Source organism: Corythoichthys intestinalis, chromosome 16 (genome assembly GCF_030265065.1).
Source record: "Corythoichthys intestinalis isolate RoL2023-P3 chromosome 16, ASM3026506v1, whole genome shotgun sequence".
Lineage (NCBI taxonomy): Eukaryota > Metazoa > Chordata > Actinopteri > Syngnathiformes > Syngnathidae > Corythoichthys > Corythoichthys intestinalis.
In genome coordinates, this window is record NC_080410.1 from 2808922 (window position 1) to 2831968 (window position 23047).

General features: G+C 38.7%; 1 protein-coding gene across 1 annotated transcript; it reads right to left on the bottom strand.

Moving 5' to 3' along the window:
- Nucleotides 1–3143: 3143 nt before the first annotated feature.
- Nucleotides 3144–22886, bottom strand: tmem97 (transmembrane protein 97). The gene is made up of 3 exons (XM_057860608.1): nt 22718–22886; nt 14927–15071; nt 3144–3646 (listed from the first exon to the last, which is right to left on the bottom strand). Exons 1-3 carry the CDS (start codon nt 22826–22828, stop codon nt 3369–3371), a joined length of 534 nt encoding a protein of 177 aa, XP_057716591.1. The 5' UTR covers nt 22829–22886; the 3' UTR covers nt 3144–3368.
- Between the last annotated feature and the right edge of the window lie 161 nt (nt 22887–23047).

A 23047-nucleotide genomic window follows, 5' to 3' on the forward strand; every position in this document is an offset into this window, starting at 1 on the left:
TACAGCTGAGGAGGCAAGATGGATATTTAGAATTTCTTTAAACCTAAGCTTTCAAAACCCTCAACAACAACTGAGCTTGAACCGAGGACTGAGCACGAGCAGTATCAAAAAGTCCTGGCTGTCGTGTTACCTGTTGTGCTGTAATTCCAAGTGGTGCTTGAATTGGATGCTTATAGCGGTCGACAGTCTTTTTGAGCCAGCGCAAAGTTCGCAGCGCACGGAGATATTTTTCTTATCTTTACTGGACAAAAATGTGAAGTAATGGCTGTGTTTCCAGTGTGCAAATACAGCCGTTTGTAGTATATCTCCTGCCTATTTCATTGCATCCTGGCGAGGTAGCAAGGCTATGTTGTTTTGGCCGCAAACTCCCAGCGCTCACGCATCATGGTAATACAAGTGACCCTTTTTGTTCCATCCCCGATTAAAAAATGTGACATGTGATGTCACTCCCATGACTACAGTATTCTTCATTCTACACACATTATGGGGCAATAACAAAATAGTAACGCACAGGCATCAAGGAAAGCAATTTTACTCAGATTACTGATTTAGAAAAATGAACGCGTTAGATTGTTTTTTACTGAAAGAAAGTAATCAGATTAGTTACGCATTACGATACCGCGTTATTGACAACACTGCTTTTATATTACCGTTAAATACACAAGCTTGACGCTACCTTAACGGGAGCTATTTTTTCACCGGACGCTCCGGTGTTCTGACAAAATTTGCAACCCATCAAAAATTGCTACCTTGCGGGTTTTGCGCATGCGCGTAACGTTAAAAATGGCCGCGAATGCGGTAATTCCTAAGTAAACACTACAAACTCTCTTTAAAGAAAGGAATATTTACTTAAGTTTGATCATGTAAAGACATGTACAAAAGTTCTCAGATACATCCTACCATGTTAGCTGCACACAGTAACTGCACGCCGCGCTCTCACTGTTAACAACTTTGCCGCGTCGTTAAGTATTAATTTACGCCATTTTCGTGTTGCACATGTATGTTTATGATGTATCTAGTTTAGTTAGCACTTTGGATAACATTGAGAGTCCAATTGAATGTAAAAGAGGGGTTTTTCAGCGCCACAAAAGCTTTGGGAGCAAAATTTTATAAGGGAGCAAATTTTGACAGAACACCGGCAGTGTTCAACGCAAGCTGCAACGAACGGTGTTCTGTCAAAATTTGCTCCCTTATAAAATTTTGCTCCCAAAGCTTTTGTGGCGCTGAAAAACCCCTCTTTTACATTCAATTGGACTCTCAATGTTATCCAAAGTGCTAACTAAACTAGATACATCATAAACATACATGTGCAACACGAAAATGGCGTAAATGAATACTTAACGACGCGGCAAAGTTGTTAACAGTGAGAGCGCGGCGTGCAGTTACTGTGTGCAGCTAACATGGTAGGATGTGTCTGAGAACTTTTGTACATGTCTTTACATGATCAAACTTAAGCAAATATTCCTTTCTTTAAAGAAAGATTGTAGTGTTTACTTTGGAATCGCCGCATTCGCGGCCATTTTTAACGTTACGCGCATGCGCAAAACCGCAAGGTAGCAATTTTTGATGGGTTGCAAACGAAAACCATTACTCACTAAATTCAATATGCTGGCAAATGCATTCATCTAAAAACAATTGGGAGTGATACTTTACCTCCTCCAGCGAATGTGAATTTATGCTTAGTACAAGATCATCTGTCGCAATTAGCGATCTTTGACGCTCTTTTTTTTTTTCCCTCCCCGCATACAAACTTGTTTCTCTCTCAGCGGCTGTGATTACCTTCAATGAAGTTGCTGTCCTAGCTAAGCCTTGCCTATCATTCGTCTTTGTAAGTTTTTGGTAACTTTGTGTATTGAATTTGAAAGGAAAATGTGTGTTTTGTTTTTGACGAACTTTTTCATGAAGCTAAACTGTTGAAGCTACTCACATGTGGAAAAATACGAGTGTACAACGTTTTAAATGTATTCATTTGGTATATTTCAGTTACCACGATTTGAGGGATCAATAAATTGAAGAATTTACGCCTTGCGTTTGGAGTGCTTGTTTTTGGGTTTGCTGGAATAGCGTCACTGACACACGCAGCATCAAACAGGGGAAGCGCTGCCGCGCCAAGCCAATTCTGGCTGCATTTTCGACACATGAAAAATAACGAATACGTACTACTGTATGACGGAAAATGTTAGTGGTTTTGTAACCGCGACGTTTTCATAGCATGGTAATCCGTGAAGGTAACTGGCACATGCCTACAAACGACCCCCCCCCCCCTTAAAATTTTTCTCCTCGGATCTACACGATTCACGTAGGTCATCCTTTTTGACTTCAAAACGGCGAATTTCGCCGAAAGGTGAGAGATTTTCATACCTGATAAAAAGTCTCGTTTAAAGTTTGCCACAAGCCACCTGGGAGACACACCAAACATGTGGAAGAAGGTGCTCTGGTCAGATGAAACCAAAATTGAACTTTTTGGCCACAATGCAAAACGATATGTTTGGCGTAAAAGCAACACAGCTCATCACCCTGAACACACCATCCCCACTGTCAAACATGGTGGTGGCAGCATCATGGTTTGGGCCTGCTTTTCTTCAGCAGGGACAGGGAAGATGGTTAAAATTGACGGGAAGATGGATGCAGCCAAATAGAGGAACATTCTGGAATAAAACCTGTTGGTATCTGCACAAGACCTGAGACTGGGACGGAGATTTATCTTCCAACAGGACAATGATCCAAAACATAAAGCCAAATCTACAATGGAATGGTTCAAAAATAAACATATCCAGGTGTTGGAATGGCCAAGTCAAAGTCCAGACCTGAATCCAATCGAGAATCTGTGGAAAGAGCTGAAGACTGCTGTTCACAAACATTCTCCATCCAACCTCACTGAGCTCGAGCTGTTTTGCAAGGAAGAATGGGCAAGAATGTCAGTCTCTCAATGTGCAAAACTGATAGAAACATACCCCAAACGACTTGCAGCTGTGATTGGAGCAAAAGGTGGCGCTACAAAGTATTAACGCAAGGGGGCCGAATAATATTGCACGCCCCACTTTTCAGTTTTTTATTTGTTAAAAAAGTTTAAATTATCCAATAAATTTTGTTCCACTTCACGATTGTGTCCCACTTGTTGTTGATTCTTGACAAAAAATTAAAATTTTATATCTTTATGTTTGAAGCCTGAAATGTGGCGAAAGGTTGCAAGGTTCAAGGGGGCCGAATACTTTTGCAAGGCACTGTATTATTACTACTTAAAAGTTCATTCGCCATGATTCAGAAACAAGAGCTCATGTCTTGTTCTAAGGAATTTTCTGGAGAGTGGAATTCAGTGATTAATTCACAACTCACTTTCTTCACCAAATTTTGGAACCCAGGCAACACTATTTTTTCTTCTTAATTTTGTTAGGCGGTATATTTTGCATATTGCTGGGGGGGTTGTATGTGGTTGACAGCAGCATGGTGAAGAGTAGCATGACAGGGACAAACAAGTACGGAGCATAAATGAATGCAAGCGTCCAACGTTCCTGCTGTGTCACTGGTCCTCCGGAGCTTTCAGTAGGGTAGTTGTGGAAGAAGATGTGAGAAAGAATTGGGATCAACGTGGTGGCAACATGCGTAGAATAAATGATGGCTGGAGTCCTTATCCAGTGACAGCCCCCTGGAAAAGAGGACAACTTTAGATCAAAACTAATGATTTTGTCCTTATATCTTTCAAATTTCTGTGGAACAGGGTATTTGTTTGTCATTTTTCATCAAAAGAGAATCAGCAGCTCCAGATGACCCAATAAACCAGTCTCTTACCAAGATATTTGGACAGTATTTGTCTGTAAAAAAAATTTATTTGCAAGGCCAGACCACAGCTAGTGTTGATGAGCAATTTCTTTGCACTTCAGCACGTTTGCATGCTGAATTTTAGTATTCAGTGTCAATGTTAGTTTGTGAAAACATGCTAAAGTAAAATATGACCTCAAAGAATGCTGGTGGTGAAGAAATACTTATTGTTAGTCAGTACACGGGTTTATTCATCGGTTTAAGTATAGCTTAATTAAAAACTTATACGTTTGATGTTGTGGTGCAGCCACTGTGAGCTGCATTTCCTCCCTTTGACAGTCACTTGCCTTCTTTAAACCCACACAAGATTTGTCACCGTTAGGGTTATCTATAGCTTAAAACTGTGGTGTCGAACCTTTTCTCCCTGTGGGCACCTTTCAGAAAAATCAACGGCTGCATGGGCCAAGTTGAAAAGCTTCCTTTTTATTCATTTTTTAAACACGACATGATATACAGCGCATAGACTTCATAATGTATCGACATGACACATTCACCGTTCTACATGACGCTTCATTTATAAGCAGTCGGTCACATGCAGCGATTTAACGCCAGATTTAGGTTGAAAAAGTACAAAAGCTGTACTGCATACAAACAGGAAGGATTGTCTCAGAAGTAATTTGTTCGAGGATTCAAGGTAATTATTATATTTTTCATACCATGCATGTATTTTAAAACGGGAAAAAATCAATGGGAGAAATTAGCCGCTACATTGGCATTATACTTCGCAACATTTACGTAAAATAACTGCTAACTGCCTGTTTTTTGCTTTTAACAAAGAATCGAGGCGATTTTACGTCCATATCTATAAAGAATTCAGGGATTTAAGCATTTATTCATAAGAATTTTCAACCTAAAAAGCCCTTTGTTGTACTACGGCGGGCCGCAACAGTGACTTAACTAGCAGCACATTCGACATATTTACGTAAAATAAATGCTAACTGCCAGTTTTTTTTATTCTTTTAACCAAGAATCGAGACTGTTTCACATCCATACCTATAAAGAATTCAGGGAGTAAAGCATTTCTTCACAAAAAATTTCAATGCAAGAAGCCCTTTGTTGTACTAAGGGGGCCGGCACAGTGACTTAACTAGAAGCACATTTGACATATTTACGTAAAATAAATAGTAACTGCCCGTTTTTTGGGGTTTTTTTGTTTTTTGTTTTAACGAACAATCGAGACTGTTTTACGTCCATATCTATAAAGAATACAGGGATTTAAGAATTTATTCACAAGAATTTTAAACGGAAAAAGCTTTGTTTACATTTGGCAGCCGCTAATTTGCTTACTGACTAGCATCATAGTTTGCGATATTTACGTAAAATAAATGCTAACTGCACGTTTTTGGTTTTTTTTGCTTTTAACTAAGAATCGAGACTGTTTTACGTCAATATCTAAAAAGAATTCAGGGATTTAAGCATTTATTAACAAGAATTTTCAACGGAAAAAGCACTTAGTGTTTCCAATCGGTCAGCTTTGACAGAGATAGGCCCCCTATGAATCTACCCCACGCCCCGCCAATACATTATGGAGTCTATGTACAGTGGTACCTCTACTTACGAACGTGTCTACAAATGGAATTCAGGTTACGACACGCCTAACCGGGAAAATATTGCCTGTATTATGTAAGAAATTTCAGGAAACGAAAGGCAAAAATTAAAAAGACACCTATGTACAGTACTTCCTGCTTTTAAATGTTGCGCCACAAGATCCTGCTTCCCTATTGGTCATGATGTTTCCCATCATGCTTCAGCAATGCAATTCGGCTTTCTTATTGGCCTATTGTTGATGACGTTTCAATTTGGTAGTCGCAGTATGATGACGTGCACAGGCCCAAAGGCCCACGTCCCAACCGGCACTAACGCAGCAGACACACAAACACATATTTTTTTGGTAGCATCGTCTCCGGTTTTTTTGTTAGTGATACGGCTGTAACAAACGATTTTTTTTATAATACAGTAATCGGGCGATTAATTAAACAATCATTTAATCCAAGGGCATAGGTTTGGTCTCAATATTGGTAGGGACGATATAACAGCATAACCTGCATCTACAGTTTTTGCTGGGGACAGGACATTAATAAGACCAAACAGATGGGTGAACGGCGGTCAGGGCTACATTTCTCACCAATAAGAACCTAATTAATTGATAGGCTAAATGATTAATGCAATATAAATCTGTATTGACTTATACTAACTTTCAACGTGCAAATTTTGTAACGTCTTAGTCTTTTCTTAAATCTAGTCCAATAATTTTCTTCATCTTGTTTTGAGTTTCAAAGGCTAGTTAACAGATTAACGCGTCAGATTCTTCCACTTAATTTTAGCAAATGTTACCATTTGTTCTTATTAAGCCTACATATCTAAAAGGCTGTAATTTTTCACCTATATCAAGAAAAAATGCTTTCAAATAATGTTTTGAACAATATCTATTCTTGAATTAAGAACATTTCTGACAAAAAAGTTTTTCTTTAGATTAAGTCTACAAACCTTTTGCTTAAAATAAGTCTGTTAAGCTTATTTTTAGCTAGCTATTTGAAGCACTGGCAGATAAATTCCTTTGTTTTCAGTGTAAATCTACTAGAAATAAGTGAAATTATTATTTTTTGTTGTTGTTTTTGTTTTTTTGTTTTGTTTTAAGGATGTGGGTTTTTCAGTGCATACATATTGGTTCAGGTGATACACTGTTCGATTCAAACCTTTGTTTTCAAAAACTACCAAAGAAACATTTTGAAAAATTCCAGAATAAATGTCTGGATATATTAGCTAATTTAAATTGCGTTATTTGAACACAAATTCTATTAACATACACAAGAAATACAAACTTGTTAATTATCTCTTAAGTATTCAGGAATGCAAGAAAATAAACATTTTTCTTATTACCACTCAAAATTGCCTGTCTAAATAAATTGAACATAGCAAAAAAACTTCTTAGTCATGGAATAACAAAAATAAATACAAATGGAGCCTTCCTTCAGGTAAAACAGTACTGCTTTTGTCCACAAGCACAGCCAAACTCAACAAAAAATGAAAGATCCTTTGGGCCGCTTTAATACCACATAAATAAAATAAAAATGAAAACTGAGGAGAAGAGTTCACTATATATTTCACAGTTTAATTAACGTTAACATAGTAGAAAACACAGGCAGACACTTCTCCAAAACCAGCTTCCAACTCAGGTTAGCAAGTTCAGTTTATTGTAATGAAAAAGCTAACTCTGATGCAGGTCAGACTTTCAGTAGCAAAATTAGTGGTGCGTTTCCCACCTTCGCAACAATGACTTTTTACAATACTTGCAGGGGCTGCTGACCCAAAAAAAACTTCTAATATCCCTCCTCTTCGAAGCGGGCGGAGGAGGGCATGTTGACATGTAACATAATTCTGTACTGTGAGACTGTGGGGGGAGGCGCAAGTAAAAAAGGGGTAAATGTAAGTCTGAACATAATGAAAATAAGTCACTTAATAATGGTAGGGTCAATTCTATCGTTACAACATATGGGAAGACAATAAGCCTGAACGATATATCGTTTAAACTAGTGATGCACGATAATACATTTTTCAACCGATATCGATAACTGATCATTTCCTGCCCCTTCCACCCGATAATGTCACGCCGATAATTCTATTCAAATATGTAAGTAAAATTTTAAAGTATACAAAGATCAAATGTTACTGTACAAAAATGTAATTTAGTGCTATTTTTTTCCACATCAAATGTGAACAAGTAGTAAATTCCAACAACTAAACAATTGCAATGACGTTGTGTAATGGTAAGCTTTTGGCAAAAATTTTTTAGAGAGTAAACACCCAAGTTGCACAAAAATGCCTTTAAAAGTAAGCCATTCCTAACATATATCACATTACTACACTGCAAAAACACCTCCTTAAAACTAGCAGAATTGGACAAAACTGTTGATTGCGCACATTTGGAGGCTAAATCAAGTATATAATTATCGAATTGCATTATCGGTTGAATTTCGTTTTATCTGGATTATCTGTGTGACGTCATAATTGCCATTATCGGCCGATAATTATCGGTGACCGATATTATCGTGCATCTCTAGTTTAAACATCTCCATCGTGATGAGCGCATGCAATAATCCCAAGGACATGCGATACTTTTCTTTATTTCATCTGACCAAAGCACACGGTCCCAGTTGAAGCCTCGGACCGTGTGTTTTTTTGTGTGAGACCAAGATTGAGCTTTTTGGCAACAAACACTCTAAGTGGGTCTGGCGTGCCAAGAAAGATGCGCATGCTGAAAGGCACCTCATACCCACTGTGAAGTATGGGGGTGGGTCAGTGATGCTGTGGGGCTGTTTCGCTTCCAAAGGCCCTGGGAACCTTGTTAGGGTGCATGGCATCATGAATGCTTTGAAATACCAGGACATTTTAAATCAGAATCTGTTGCCCTCTGCCCGAAAGCTGTAGATGGGTCGTCACTGGGTCTTTCAGCAAGACAATGACCCTAAACATATGGCCAAATCTACACAGAAATGGTTCACTAGCCACAAAATCAAGCTCCTCCCATGGCCATCTCAGTCCCCAGACCTTGTTTTGTTGGCAAAAAGGGGTTGTACAAAGTATTAACACCAGGGGTGCTAATAATTGTGACACACATTATTAGATGTCAAATATTTTTTTCTTTATGTGGGATTTTTTCCCCACTGAATGAATGCACTTGTATTGAAGGTTGGATTTTTCGCTTTTTTTCCCATTAAGGTCCCATATTATTTGGATTAAAAAAAATTATTAGAAGCTAAAAAACACATCTTTTTCAGGGGTGCCAATAATTATGGAGGGCACTGTATACCGTGACTACGTGCATTCTACATTGATTATGGACCGCTACTATGACTCCCGGGGGCGGCCAAGAGGCAGGGGCTGGAGGCTTGTCTCAAAGCGGACCGTCAGAGTTCGATCCCGCAATCCAACTATGAACTTTTTATCTGCAGCAACTTTAAGATACGCTGTTGAAGCTACCGAGGACAGCGGGAGAAAGCCCTTATGAATGCCGCTGAGGGTCTCGTAATGTCGGGTGAAAGTTTGGCTCCCTTAAGCTCTGCTGTCTGATAACACATTCCTCGTATGCTTAACTTTCGTTAATATTTTTTGTAATCATTTTATAAATTGTGATTTATTAACCTGTTTTGCACATGCACCGATCGTTTTAAATAAAACAAGAAATGGAATCATGTTGTCCAAATGTTTTCTTGCGATCAATGGCTGCAATAAAAAAACAATGACATACTATTTTTATTTATATGATATGTACTAGTGGTGTCAACAATAGTCGATGCGGCGATGCATCCCGATGCGGGGCATGGACGATTCGATTCGATGCGGGCAACAAGCCGAATCGATTCAGCGCATTTTAAAATATATAAGTACGTTCAAAAATCTTCCCTGCGCAATTCCGGTGATGCAATGGATTTGGTTTCCCCATTTGTATTATTATTGTCATGTTTCATTTTTTACACACTGCATAACTCTGGTCAAGTTTCCCACCAACCTCATAGAAGCCAAAATGTCTCCAGATGTCAGCTTTCAATGTCTTAGGTGCATCAAGAATCTTTCTTGCTCCCTCTTTCTCCGCTTCAGCCATTGTTATGTTATGTCCTATCTCTTAGAGGTTAGATCTTGTGCCCGAACCCGAATGGGTCGGGCCCAAAATGTCAAGCATTCACGTTCGGGTCGGGTCGGCCCGCCCCGCGCCGGACTAATTATAAAAAAAATTTTTTTTAATGGGATAAAACCGAGAGCAGGCTCTCCGTATTGTGCATTTGCTTGTGCACTCACATGAAGCAGTGGCGCCGCCCGCTTTTTCTTCTTCTCCTCCGCTGTGGCGCTTGCGATTCGTTACGAAAGACACTTTTATTTATGCACACAAAGGCAACACAAATGTGATCCTTTTAAATCCTCTCCTCTGCGTGTCTGCAAACTCGTTTTTTTTTTTTTTATATATTAAACTTTCCCAACGTTATTTCGTTGTGTAAAGGATTTTATAATTATCACAAAAATATGTAGACTATTTAAACATTAAGAAAACTTGTGTTTTTTTTCTGCCAACTGAGAATTCGTTACGAAAGACTTATTTATGCACACAAAGGCAACACAAATGTGATCCTTTTGAATCCTCTCCTCTGTGTGTCTGCAAACTCGTTTTTTTTTTTTTTTTTTATATTAAACTTTCCCAACGTTATTTCGTTGTGTAAATGATTTTATAATTATCACAAAAATATGTAGACTATTTAAACATTAAGAAAACTTGCGGTTTTTTTTCTGCCAACTGAGAATTTGTTACGAAAGACACTTTTTTATGCACACAAAGGCAACACAAATGTGATCCTTTTGAATCCTCTCCTCTGTGTGTTTGCAAAATCGGATGTTTTTTTTTTTTAAATATTAAACTTTCCCAGCGTTATTTCGTTAACGCGTTGCTTCTATAATGATCACAAAAATATGTAGACTATTTAAACATTAAGAAACATGCGTTTTTTTCTGCCATCTCGAAGAAATGAAAATAAATTGCTGCTGCTGCGTTTTTTTTTTTTTTTTTTTCGCGTCACTCCAAGCCGGGTCGGGCTTCAATACCAGCGGGCCGTGTCGGGTCGGGCTGGATTTTTTAGGCCCCATCTAACCTCTACTATCCTTGATCCTGATATTTTGGCCAATTATAGACCTATTTCTAACTTACCATTTCTCTCCAAAGTCCTTGAAAGAGTGGTAATTAAACAGCTCTGTCAGCACCTACAGGACAATAGTTTATTTGAACAGTTCCAGTCTGGCTTTCGAGCTCATCATAGCACTGAAACCGCATTAGTTAAAGTAACTAATGACTTGTTACTTGCCGCTGACGTTGGATTAGTCTCGATCCTGGTTCTGCTGGACCTGAGCGCAGCCTTTGACACAATCGACCATAATATCTTATTGCAGAGATTAGAATGTGACATAGGCATTAGAGGAGCAGCCCTATGCTGGTTTAAATCATATTTATCTAATGGGTACCAGTTTGTCAATGTAAACCAGCAATCATCATCGTACTCTAGAGTTAGTTATGGTGTGCCGCAAGGATCTGTCCTCGGGCCCATCTTGTTTACGCTGTATATGCTTCCTCTAGGTAATATCATCAGAAAACATAGCATTAACTTTCATTGTTACGCTGACGACACACAACTGTATTTATCAATTAAACCTGAGCAGGTCAGGCAAGTAGAAAAACTAAGCGCCTGCGTCCGAGATATAAATACCTGGATGAGCACTAACTATCTTCTACTTAACCCTGAAAAGACAGAAGTCCTTATAATAGGCCCGAAAAGTGTTAGAGACTCTTTATCTGCCCAGATAGTCACTCTGGACAATGTAAGTGTAGCCTCCAGCGCCACAGTTAAAAACCTAGGAGTTTTATTTGACCCTGACTTATCGTTTAAAGCACACATTAAACAAACCTGTAGAACGGCTTTCTTTCACCTGCGCAACATTGCCAAAATTAGAAATATTTTATCTAAAAGCAATGCAGAAAAATTAATTCACGCGTTCGTTACATCGAGATTGGATTACTGTAACTCCCTACTTGCAGCTTGTCCTAAAAGCTCTCTAAAAGGTCTTCAGCTAGTCCAAAACGCAGCAGCAAGACTTTTAACAGGAACCAATAGAAGAGAGCACATCACCCCTGTGCTCCAGGCACTTCACTGGCTTCCAGTCGAGTTTAGAATTAAATTTAAAATACTCCTTCTTACATTTAAGACCATTAATGGGTTGGGGCCATCTTATCTCACCGATGCTCTCGTTCCATACCGCCCTAACAGAACACTCCGATCTCAGAATGCAGGTCTACTGGTAGTTCCCAGGGTTTATAAAAGTACTGTCGGAGCTAGAGCCTTTAGCCACCAAGCCCCTGTTTTATGGAATCAGCTTCCAGCTAGTATTAAAGAAGCCGAGACAGTCTGCACATTTAAGATTAGATTAAAAACGTTCCTATTCGACAAAGCTTATGGTTAGGCTAGTTGAAGTCGGAGTAGACTCACAGTTTAGTCTAAGCTGCACTAGAAGCTATAATGCTGGGGGCAGTACAGCCGCTGAGTTCTATCTCCTTTTCTTACTCTACCTACCACTTGTCTTACTTTATTTCTATTTTCCAATGTTAATATCTAGTTGTCTAGTCTCTTCATCACTAGTCACCTGGTGTCCCCTTTCCCCCCTCCCCTCTGGGGAGGGGCTATTTTTCAGCTGCAGCCTCCTGACTGTCCGGACCCCTGGCTGGATTGACGTGCTCGCTGCTACCCCCGTCTCATCTGACCAGAGGGACCTCTTCTTGCTCCTTTACTAGAGCTGGGAATCTTTGGGCACCTAACGATTCGATTACGATTACGATTCAGAGGCTCCGATTCGATTATAAAACGATTATTGATGCACCCCCCTCCCTTTAAAAATTTTTTTTTTTTTTTTTTTTTAAATAAAGTTTTGTACATTAGTTCCAAAATTGTTCAAAAATACTCTCAGGCGAAACCAAACTACTATTTCAGTATCAAGTTAACATATAGCAGTAAACAAATATACAAAAACAACATTAAATAAAAAAACTCCAGTCCCCATTCTGTATCAGCAGCTTTAAACTACATTCAATTAATTTAATGTTGTGAATCAACCGTTAAAGTTGTTAAAATTGCTCCCGTTATTCCATAATTTCCCTTTTGTCTACTTTTGACATGTGAAAGTTTTAAAACTATTTTAAAGATAGATTCAAGTCAGTATTTTACCGATTTAGGAGTATTTTAGATAAAAAGTTAATTAGGTTTGCTTGGAAGGTTCGCTACAACAGCATTGCAGGGAAGTTTACTGCTTTAAGATGGCGGCCGTTTACTAACGCCCGCATCTAGCTTTTTGCAGATGTGCTGCTACCGCTACTGAGTCTACAATCCATCTAGTCCTATATAAATGATATCTACCGTAACATTATGTAGCTTAGCTGTACTTGTAGCAGCTTTTCGGCAGCAGGCAGGTATGTTGTTGTGTTTTTTTATCTCGTGGCATGAGTTGAGCTAGAGCCGTGAGTTGAGCGTTGGCATTACCCGAGGGGCCGGTTAATGAGAAGCATAATGTTTAGCTACTCCCGCTCCGTTCCGTCCCGAAGCCCGCGCGGCGCGCTGAGTGTGTTGTACTTCCGCTTTACTTGGCATATTTCAATAATCGGAATTTGGATGTTTGTGAATCGTTCTCGAATCTTCCACGGCCGAATCGCGAATAATCTAAGAATCGGAAATTTTGCACACCTCTATCCTTTACTCCACTGTATTTTTACGGATTATAATTTCGCTTGCTAATTCCCATTAGCCGTTCTGGGATTCCTGTCTATCCGTCCTGGGAGTGGATCTCTCCTGACTGTGGTACTCCCCAAGGTTTCTCATTTTTCTCCCAATTGACTCTGGAGTTTTTGGAGTTTTTCCTTGCCGGCATGGAGGGTCTTAGGATAGGGGATACCCAGGACTTGAACTGTATCTATTCATCTTTGTTGCTTCTTTTCTAATTGTGTATCATATTGCCTCTGTAAAGCCCTTTGAGACCTCTGTTGTGATTGAGGGCTATACAAATAAAATTGAATTGAATTGAATACTATCTCTCTGCTCTCTCAATTGCAAAAAAATGATATTTCCTCATGTTGAAACAGATTGTTATGGCTGCTAAAATGCTGCTGCACTTCATTTTAATTCATTATTTTTTATTGTTATGTGGTACTTACTAATTGCATTTCTAAGTTGATTGCACATATATAGTGGGCTAGGCCTACATTTTACTTTTGTTCTACATTGCAATTTAGTTGGATGTTTTGTTTGCAACTGAACTGATCCCTGGATTGATATTGCGATAAAGATGCTGCTGCACTACAATATCTTCTTTGTCGCTTTCTTTAATATTTACTTGAATATTTTTATCGATGGGTTGTTGTGACTAAAATACAGTGACTGTTATTACTGATTTTGCACAGGAGTTCAGATGTTGCACTGTGTGAAAGGCTGCTACTGTGTGTAAAAAAAAAGAGAAAGCCCTGGTCTCATTCAAATCACCAATTAAATGCTGTGATCTGTTTTTTGTTTTTTTAAAAGAAATATATATCGAAAAGTATTTTCATTTGACTTCAACCAGGAGTGACACAAGAGCCAATAAAAAGTTGTTTAATGTCTGACCGCTTGTGTTGCCTCATGATTCACAAAAAATATGCTTTGCTTTACAATTTTAATGCATCCCAGGCTTTAAGGCATCGCAATGCATTGCCAAATCGAACCGAATCGAATCGTGACCCTCTTAATCGAATCGAATCGAATCGTGGCCCTCCGAATCGTAATCGAATCGAATCGTGAGGGCAGTACCGATGCACACCTCTAATATGTACATACCTTGTAGAATTCCCTTGTAATTACAAAATGAGTGTCAGCCCTTCTGCATTTGACAAATGTAATATGTGTAATTTCATCTCATTTTGGTCACACAAGTGGCCGGCGTATCAATCTATACCTCACGTTAACACAGGCTGACACGTTGTTATAGTTTTGTCCACGTATGATCAACAAAGTGACACATCGACGTCGTGCTGAATCCATTTCTGGAGATTCCATGAGTTCCTCTGCTTTAATTTTGCAGTTTTACCTTTTTCAAAACACTGCTTACTTTAACTTAATTCATGTTGTTTTTTCTGAACCAAAAGTTTGAGGCAGACATTGTCCAAGATGGTGCCGCCCATATTTTGCTCAGGAAACTTGTCTATATATACGCACAAATAAACATTGCTGGCCAAAGTACTGATGTTACTCTGAACTGTCACAATTGCCTATATCACTTCACCAAAGCTAATTCCTTTACTTTCTTCAACTAAAAATGGCTCTTAATTGTACTTTGATTTTTCCATCCTGTGTATATTTTGAACATTTTTTCTTCTTTGCATGCTTGTTTGCCAAATTTAACCACAAATTAAAAATGAAGAAAGTTAGCTCACCTGAAATATCAAGCCATATTGTTTGTGTTTGTTTTTGTTTTTTTTTTTTTGGGGGGGGGGTGTTTTTAATGCACCTTAAGTTAACATTTGTGTGCGAGGAGATGGTTTTGTTAAACTGACCTTTGAGGAAAGCATATGCTGCAATCGGGAAGAACGGCATTTGCAGCAAACCCTCACAAACGATGAAAGACTTGAACCACTCCGGAGGGTGCAGCAGCAGTGGGTCTTTAAACTCATTTGCATACCACTTGAGTAGGTCTTTTAGCTAGAGGACAGAAGACATTTAAACCAATGAATCAAAAGGACTAAAATGGTTTTGGCTCAATTTTACAAAGCAAAGTCATGGTGAGTGACGCTAAAGTTGGCAAATGATGACCATTATGGAAAAATCCCATTGGCACAAGACTGAATAAATTTGGCTCAAAGCATCAAGCAATGGCATTTTCACGGCCATGTCACTTTGGATAAAATCAATGATTTGCGTCCAAATGGAAGACAACAAAAAAGAAGTTGACCAAGCTTTTAAATTATACCCGTTAACAAAAAAGCATTGGGAAAATTGGAATAATTTGTTTTCAAACTCAAAGAGTCTAGCTTTGGAACTTTCCTGGCCGATGTTTTTTTACAAAATCAATCATTTTGATTGACTCTAAATAGTACAAAGCAAATGTGTTTCTGTGTGTGTGCGTGCACAGACTGTATACAGTGTACACACTGCTGGCCAAAACTATTGGCACCCCTGCAATTCTGTCAGATAATGCTCAATTTCTCCCAGAAAATGATTGCAATTACAAATGCTTTGGTAGTAATATCTTCATTGATTTTGCTTGAAATGAAAAAACACAAAACAGAATGGAAAAAAATTTAAATCATTATCATTTAACACAAAACAAAACAAAAATGGGCCAGAAAAAAGTATTGGCACCCTTTGAAAAATCACGTGATGCTTCTTTAATTTGTGTAATTAACATCACCTGCACATAACAGATGACAATAACATAGTCAGACTTGCAGCCAGGTAAAATGGATTAAAGTTGACTCAACCTCTGTCCTGTGTCTTTGCGTGTACCACGTTGAGCATGGAGAAAAGAAAGAAAACCAAGAACTGTCTGAGGACTTGAGAAGCAAAACTGTGAGGAAGCCCGGGCAATCTCAAGGCTACAAGTTCATCTCCAAAGACCTGAATGTTCTCATGTCTACCGTGCGCAGTGTTATCAGTGCCATGGGTGTAAAGCCCATGGCACTGTGGCTAACCTCCCTAGATATGGACGGAAAAGAAAAATTGACGAGAGATTTGAACAAAAGATTGTGCGGAAGGTGGATAAAGAACCTCGACTAACATCCAAACAAGTTCAAGCTGTCCTGTAGTCTGAGGGTACAACAGTGTCAACCCGTACCATCCGTCAGCGTCTGGATGAAAAGGGACTCTATGGTAGGATACCCAGGAAGACCCCACTTCTGACCCAGAGACATAAATAAAGCCAGGCTGGAGTTTGCCAAAACTTACCTGAGAAAGACAAAAACATTTTGGAAGAATGTTCTCTGGTCAGATGAGACAAAAGTAGAGCTTTTTGCGAAAAGGCATCAACAGAGTTTACAGGGGAAAAACAAGGCCTTCAAAGAAAAGAACACGGTCCCCACAGTCAAACATGGCGGAGGTTCCCTGATGTTTTGGGATTGCTTTGCTACCTCTGGCACTGGACTGCTTGTCCAAGACCTGCTTTCTGATTTTACTGACGGACTTACGACAGAATGAAACATCTAGGGGTGCACGATATCAATTTTTTGGAACCGATATCGATAACTTCCTGCTCCTCAAGGCCAATACAATTACCGATAATACATATATAATTTTTCATTGTATATTAACCTGAGTTATTCAACACCTGTAGGTCAAAAATACTAATGGTTGATTCAGCACAGATTTGCCTTTGACCGAACCAGAATTTTCATGATGACATTAACATTATTATAATGAGCAAAACAAAGACAAGAACAGTTTTGACTTCAAATAAAGTGCCCATATTAATTTTTTCAAATAAATATAATTTGAGTCAATCACAATCAATCAGTCAATATCATTGACGATGTGTTCCCCTGAACAATGAGCACCGATCTAAAACAAACATAAACCCAACAAGTATTGTGCTTTGTCAGCAGATAAAACATTTGGTGCAACAGGAGAGGAGACTTCTGTGGTCTTGGTCCATGAAACAACTTTCTTTTCCTGGCAATTATAGAACAGCAAACCTTTCAATAACCAAAAGGCCTCTCAAGAACATAACACTGTAAAATGCAAACATTTGCTAATTGCCATAGTAAGGTTTATAACTCAGTGAAGGAAATATACACCCTTCTAGAACAGTAACAAAACTTTGCATACAAGCAAAACAGTAGTGGGAAAAAAACGCACACATCCCAATCCGACACCGTGCCAAAAATATCATTAATAGGCCCGATAATACTGTATATAATATTATCGGATTTATTGGGATGATGTCATAATTCCTATTATCAGGTCCGATAATTATCGTGCACCTCTAGAAACATCTTGGAAATAAATTCCTAACTGTTCACGTACCTCTAGGGCAGTGCTTCTCAATTATTTTCTGTTACGCCCCCCAAGGAAGACGTAAATGTTTCGCGCCCCCCCCCCCCCAACTCTCTGCCGCCACTGTAAATAGTATCATTCGTCTATATTACTATTATAAGTACGCCTCAGCCTAACATTGTGTCCTTTTTTTTCTATTAAAGAAAAAAAGTAACATAGATCAACTTATAATAAAGTATAACTTTTTTAACGTTGTGTTGCTTGTAACAGAAAAGACTTAACGCGCATCAATTTGCCTGAAGTTAAAAAAAAAAAAAAAAAAAAAGTCACATCCAAACTGTAAAAATACACTCAAGGTACATTTTTGACCATTTGATACTGAAAAATAAAATGTAATAAAATCAGTAAATAATAACAAATTCAAATTGATTAGAAACATTTACTCTTCAGGACATCATGCCAAAAAATTTGACCGAAAAAAACCCAAAACTGAATAGAAGGGGGGGAAAAAGTCTTTGGACAGAAGGAAAGTTTTTATTTTCGCTGATTCACCACAGTGCTCACTGGTTTACTGATATAACACTGACAAAGCGGGACGACTGTGACAATTGGCAATATTCGGCACATTTTCGCTGAAAAACAATCAAGCGGCTTATCAATGAGATTGAGGTCTAATGTCTTTAAGTGGCGTCTTACCTGATTTGGCTTCTCCGCTATAATCATTTTTAGACTCAGTAAACAGTGGTCTTTCCTCATTTCCCACTATATTAAAAGTCAAAGGCAAACGGCCCGAAAAAAGCGCATTCTCGGCGGCCGAGGGAGAACCGTAGGTGAGGGCGGTGGTCGTGACGATCCCAAGCCGAAAACGGCACTTCTCGGCCGGACACGTGAGAACCGAAGAAGACAGTGGGTCGCTGCGTGAGTCCAGCTCTGCATGAGTCTCTTCCGTGTGCTCTTGCTTACTTCAAAAATACTGCACGCACTTTGAAAATGAGAGCGCCACTGCCACCCACGGAGTGGATGTGCAAGTACACTTTATTCTAGTACGGCAAAAAAAAAAAAAAGCATGTTCCCCGAGGTCACTCACGCCCCCCCCTGGCATCGCTCTGCGCCCCCCTGGGGGGGCGCGCCCCACCATTTGAGAAGTACTGCTCTAGGGGTATGCGCACCCCTGGTTGGGAGACACTGCCATTGAACACCTGTGGAGAGATCTGAAAATGGCAGTTTGGAGAAGGCACCCTTCAAATCTCAGAAACCTGGAGCAGTTGGCCAAAGAAGGTCTAAAATTCCAGCAGAGCATTGTAAGAAACTCATTGATGGATACCGGAAGTGGTTGTTCGGAGTTATTTTGTCCAGAGGTTGTGCTACCAAGTATCAGGTTGAGGGTGCCAATACTTTTCTCCAGCCCATTTTTGGAGTTTTGTGTAAAATGATAATGATTTAATAGGGGTGTAACGGTACACAAAATTCGGTTTTGAGGTCACGGTTCGGTTCATTTTTGGTACAGTAAGAAAACAAAATGCAAAATATAAATGTGCTAGTTGTTTATTACACACCTTTGTGCTTTCAACAATAGGAACATTAGCCTATACAAAGCTAGAATTCTGCTCAAAAAGTAGCGGGTATTTAAAGATAATCCAACAACAATTTGCCTTTCAGACCCCGCATATCGGTCAGCTTTCTTTCTGAAAGAAAGAAGAAAAAAGAAGTCCTGTGCTAAAGAGTAAAGCAATCCCAATGACAAAGATTTTAACATGTATTTTACAAATGAAATGCCTCAATGAATCTTTTTTTTTTCTTTCTTATGAACGGTTTTCAAAAGCTTTATTGGTGGATTTTCTCAAGTTAAAGCGCCACACAGAAATTAATATATTTAATTGTGTAAGCGGGATCTGTGTATTATTCTTATTATTTAATTACAGGTGTTTTAGCTCATTTCAACTTATTTTATTTAAATGGGCTATTATTTATTTTATTATGTGTTTATATTTTACAAATGTGATGTAGTATTCATTTACATTGTATATTGTATAACTTGAGTTCCTATGTGAATATTAGTTCCTACTTGTTTTGTTGTGGTAGGAGGGTTTTGTATTGAACACGGGCCGTGTTGGTTATTATTATATTGAAGAAGACAGCAGTAAATCAACAAAGACAAGTCAACTGTGCCCTGATCTACCACTCAAGAGATCTGATGGACTCAAAAAGTGGGATACAAATGCATATTAGTTTGAAAATCGACCATTGAAAATCGGATCCACCGTATTTTTACACGAGTGACTTCTGGTCTGCCCGATCCTAGCTACCGGTAGTAGTATTGACGCAGGAGGGTCGCGTCTCGCGTCAAATAATAAACTCTGCCATTCTTTTCACGTGCGTCGAGTTCACTGCGTTCTCGCGGCGGCCACGTTGTCGCGCAGTTGACGTTTCTGGGTTATACTGTCCTACCGTGTTGGTCCTCATTATAGTAGAGAAGACGGAGTAAATATATTATCTACACAAAGAAACTGTAACCCGATCGACTGACAGCCTCGAAAAGTAAGGGTTACATTACGTCAGATATTCGTTCGGTATGCGTCCGTTCCAAACCGAGCACCACGTACCGAAACGGTTCAATACAAATACATGTACCGTTACACCCTTATGATTTAAAAAAAAATTTTTTCATTCTCCTTGGTGTTTTTTCATTGCAAGCAAAATAAATGAAGATATTACTACCAAAGCATTTGTAATTGCAATCATTTTCTGGGAGAAATTGAGCATAATCTGACAGAATTGCAGGGGTGCAATACTTTTGGGCAGCACTGTATGTAAATTTAAACATGTGCACACACAAGTGGGGAAAAAAAAACTATCAACATGGATATTGTATTTTTCTTTTGTATCTCATGTACGTTTGCTGTTCTTTACAAGTTTCAATAATTGTATAACATTGCTTGTCATTACAAGAAAAAAAAAACCGTCAAAATGGAGGAGTGTGTCATTTTAGCAGTGTACATGCGATCAGCACATACTTTATGATACTTCTCGGCATGATTTCCGTTACATAAATAATAAAGCAGCAATATGGGAAGTTGTTGGTGCTCAGAAAAGACCGTAAATTTTGAAATGCCCTCCAAATTCATAGCCAATCCAATAATAGACTGGGGATGACGAACATACACAGGGCGATGCGTGTCGCTGTCGCTTGCCATTAGTCGCATCGCAACCCGTGTGTTGGCTTTCAGCTCAAGAGCGATGACTTTCGCATTTCGTCTAGCTCGTCGCCTGTGTATTTTTCCCCTTATAGTGCGGAAAATACGGTATGTAAAATCAACAGATAAAATAAAAACTACACGTGTTTCTAAATTGTCCACAAAAAAATTGGACACCGGAGTTAGGGAGGATAGTTTAGTGACATCTACCTTGGAGGCAGAAATGGCTTGTGTGAAATGCAAAGACCTCTACATTTATGGAGGTAGATTTGTGTCTTTATAATTCAATCAAAAAAAAAGTTGCTTCGATCAAATAAAAAGTTGCTTCAATCAAAATATATATTTTCAATCGAAGAAGGAGTACCCGCAACGGTACGGTGCCCTGTCGTGGCACACTGGTCGGACCCCGATATCACCCCCCAGGCGCGAAGGCCGGCTGTCGAGTGGATGCCCCGCGAATGACACGGCACTCATTCAAAGCTGAAGCGATGAGGCTGCCGGCGTGGACGCCGGCGACTCGCCGGTAGTCCACTCGCTTACTGGGCAGGCTAGTGTCGGGCCACTTGCCGACCACTCCCGTACCGGCGCGTCGCGGACACTCCGGTTGGAACCAATTGCCAACCGTCACGTCAGGGCAGCGGGTGAAGTTCGCCGTGTTAAATCACATTAAGCAACAGGGCACCGTACTCCGGTGAAATGCCGATGTCACACGCCCGTACCGGTGCCCTATATTCGGCTTAGACTCCAACAGACTCCGATGGCTGGATGGAGCCCTGGTGGCCATTATGCTTGCTTCATACTTTTATGTCATTTGCGTAGCCACCTGCCAATCAAACACACCGGAACTAGCGTTGAAGTTGAATCTTTGTGTCAAAATGATTGAATCGAAAAAAAGTGCCTTCAAAACTTTTTCCACTTTGAAAAAAAAAAAAAAAAGTTTAAAACTTTTTGCTTTTCAAAAAAAGTGACACTTAAATAAAAATATATATATATTTCAAATAAAAAATGTATTTAAAAAAAAAAAAGTTTTTGCAAATGATTTTTTTCTTTGATTAAAAATAGTTTTTTGATTAAAGCAACTTTTATTGCGATTGAATGATTTTGACACAAATGTCCTACCCCTAATATGGCTCAAACACAAAAAGGATTGCTTCAATGAAAGAAAACAGTTTGAATGAAAAATAAAGTGTTCAAATGCGAATTTCTGAGTCTCAAATATTTTTTCACATTCAAACCTTTTTTTCTACGATTGATTTTTTTTTTTTTTAAATTGATTGAAGTGATTTTTCTTTTGAAAATATTTTTTTGTTTGTTTGAAGCAATTTATTTTTTGATTGAATAATAAAGACACAAATGTCCTAGCCAGAATGTGGTCCAAACGCAAAATTACATGACTTCAATCAAAAATGGTGTTTCAATCAAAAAAAACTTGACTTTAATCAAAAAAATAAAATTCAATCAAAGAAAAATAGTCTTCAAATATATTTTTTTGAGTTTCAAATTTATTTTTGCATTCAAACACATTTTTTTTTGATTGAAGTGACGTTTTCTTCGATTGAAAACATATATTTTGATTGAAGCAACTTTTTATTTGATCGAAGCAACTTTTCTTTTGATTGAATAATAAAGACACAAATCTACCTCCATATACATTACTCTCATTGTGGGGTAAAACAAGTTTGCATCATTCATTGAAAATTGCAAATCTTGGACAGTAGGCTACTTTGAATTCAAAATTATACATTTTTCAATTTGGATGTCAATTAAAGGCTTGCATAGTGGAGAGTGTAGAACAGACGAGAAATTCCACGACATATTTTGTACCAATTAAGAGTGAATATCAATTTGTTACACTGAAGGTAAGAGCCAGTGTTGTACACATTGAAGACAAATCACTGTTTCCCTATCAGAATCTTTCATAAACAGTTTCATACAAAAGCAGGGAAAGGATATAATGTGGAACAGGCAAGAAATGTGAGGCAGAATAACTACATTACAGTATTTTAATCTGTAGGTGTGTGAACGCAGCCAATACACATGCAAACATTGTCACCTACAGGAAATGTAGCGAAACTGCAGTAGTTTAAATTGGAATTATTTGCAGTCCATAGGTGAAAAGTCGAGACAGTGGAGCCAAGTTCAACGTCGTGCAAAACCATTACTTACAGTTTGGGGATACAGCTGTGCTGGTAGAATAGGTTGCAAGTCGATGAATAACGTAATAGGAATGTGTGATATGAAATAGAAAAAAAATATTGTTTCTAATAATCGAATCATCGTTTATGTTCATGGACAAAACGCAGTGACACACATTTATGAGAAACAACGACTTCCTCTACTTTCTTCTTCCTCTACCTGTCTTAATGTTGGTTGGCAAATAACTTTTCGGTGCATTAACGCCACCAACTGGTATGGAGTGTGGATCGTGTTTATTTTTTTCTCTCAATTTCTCGGTTAAAGTTAGTTCAGGTTAAATAATAATACTGATGATACACT

Excerpts from the sequence above, each read along its gene's own strand:
- tmem97 (XM_057860608.1), bottom strand. The coding sequence starts at position 22,828 with ATGATTCGATTATTAGAAACAATATTTTTTTTCTATTTCATATCACAC. Across the intron at positions 15,072-22,717 it reads CACAGCTGTATCCCCAAACT|CTAAAAGACCTACTCAAGTG; the intron begins GTAAGTAATGGT and ends TCTGTCCTCTAG. Across the intron at positions 3,647-14,926 it reads AGCATATGCTTTCCTCAAAG|GGGGCTGTCACTGGATAAGG; the intron begins GTCAGTTTAACA and ends CCTCTTTTCCAG.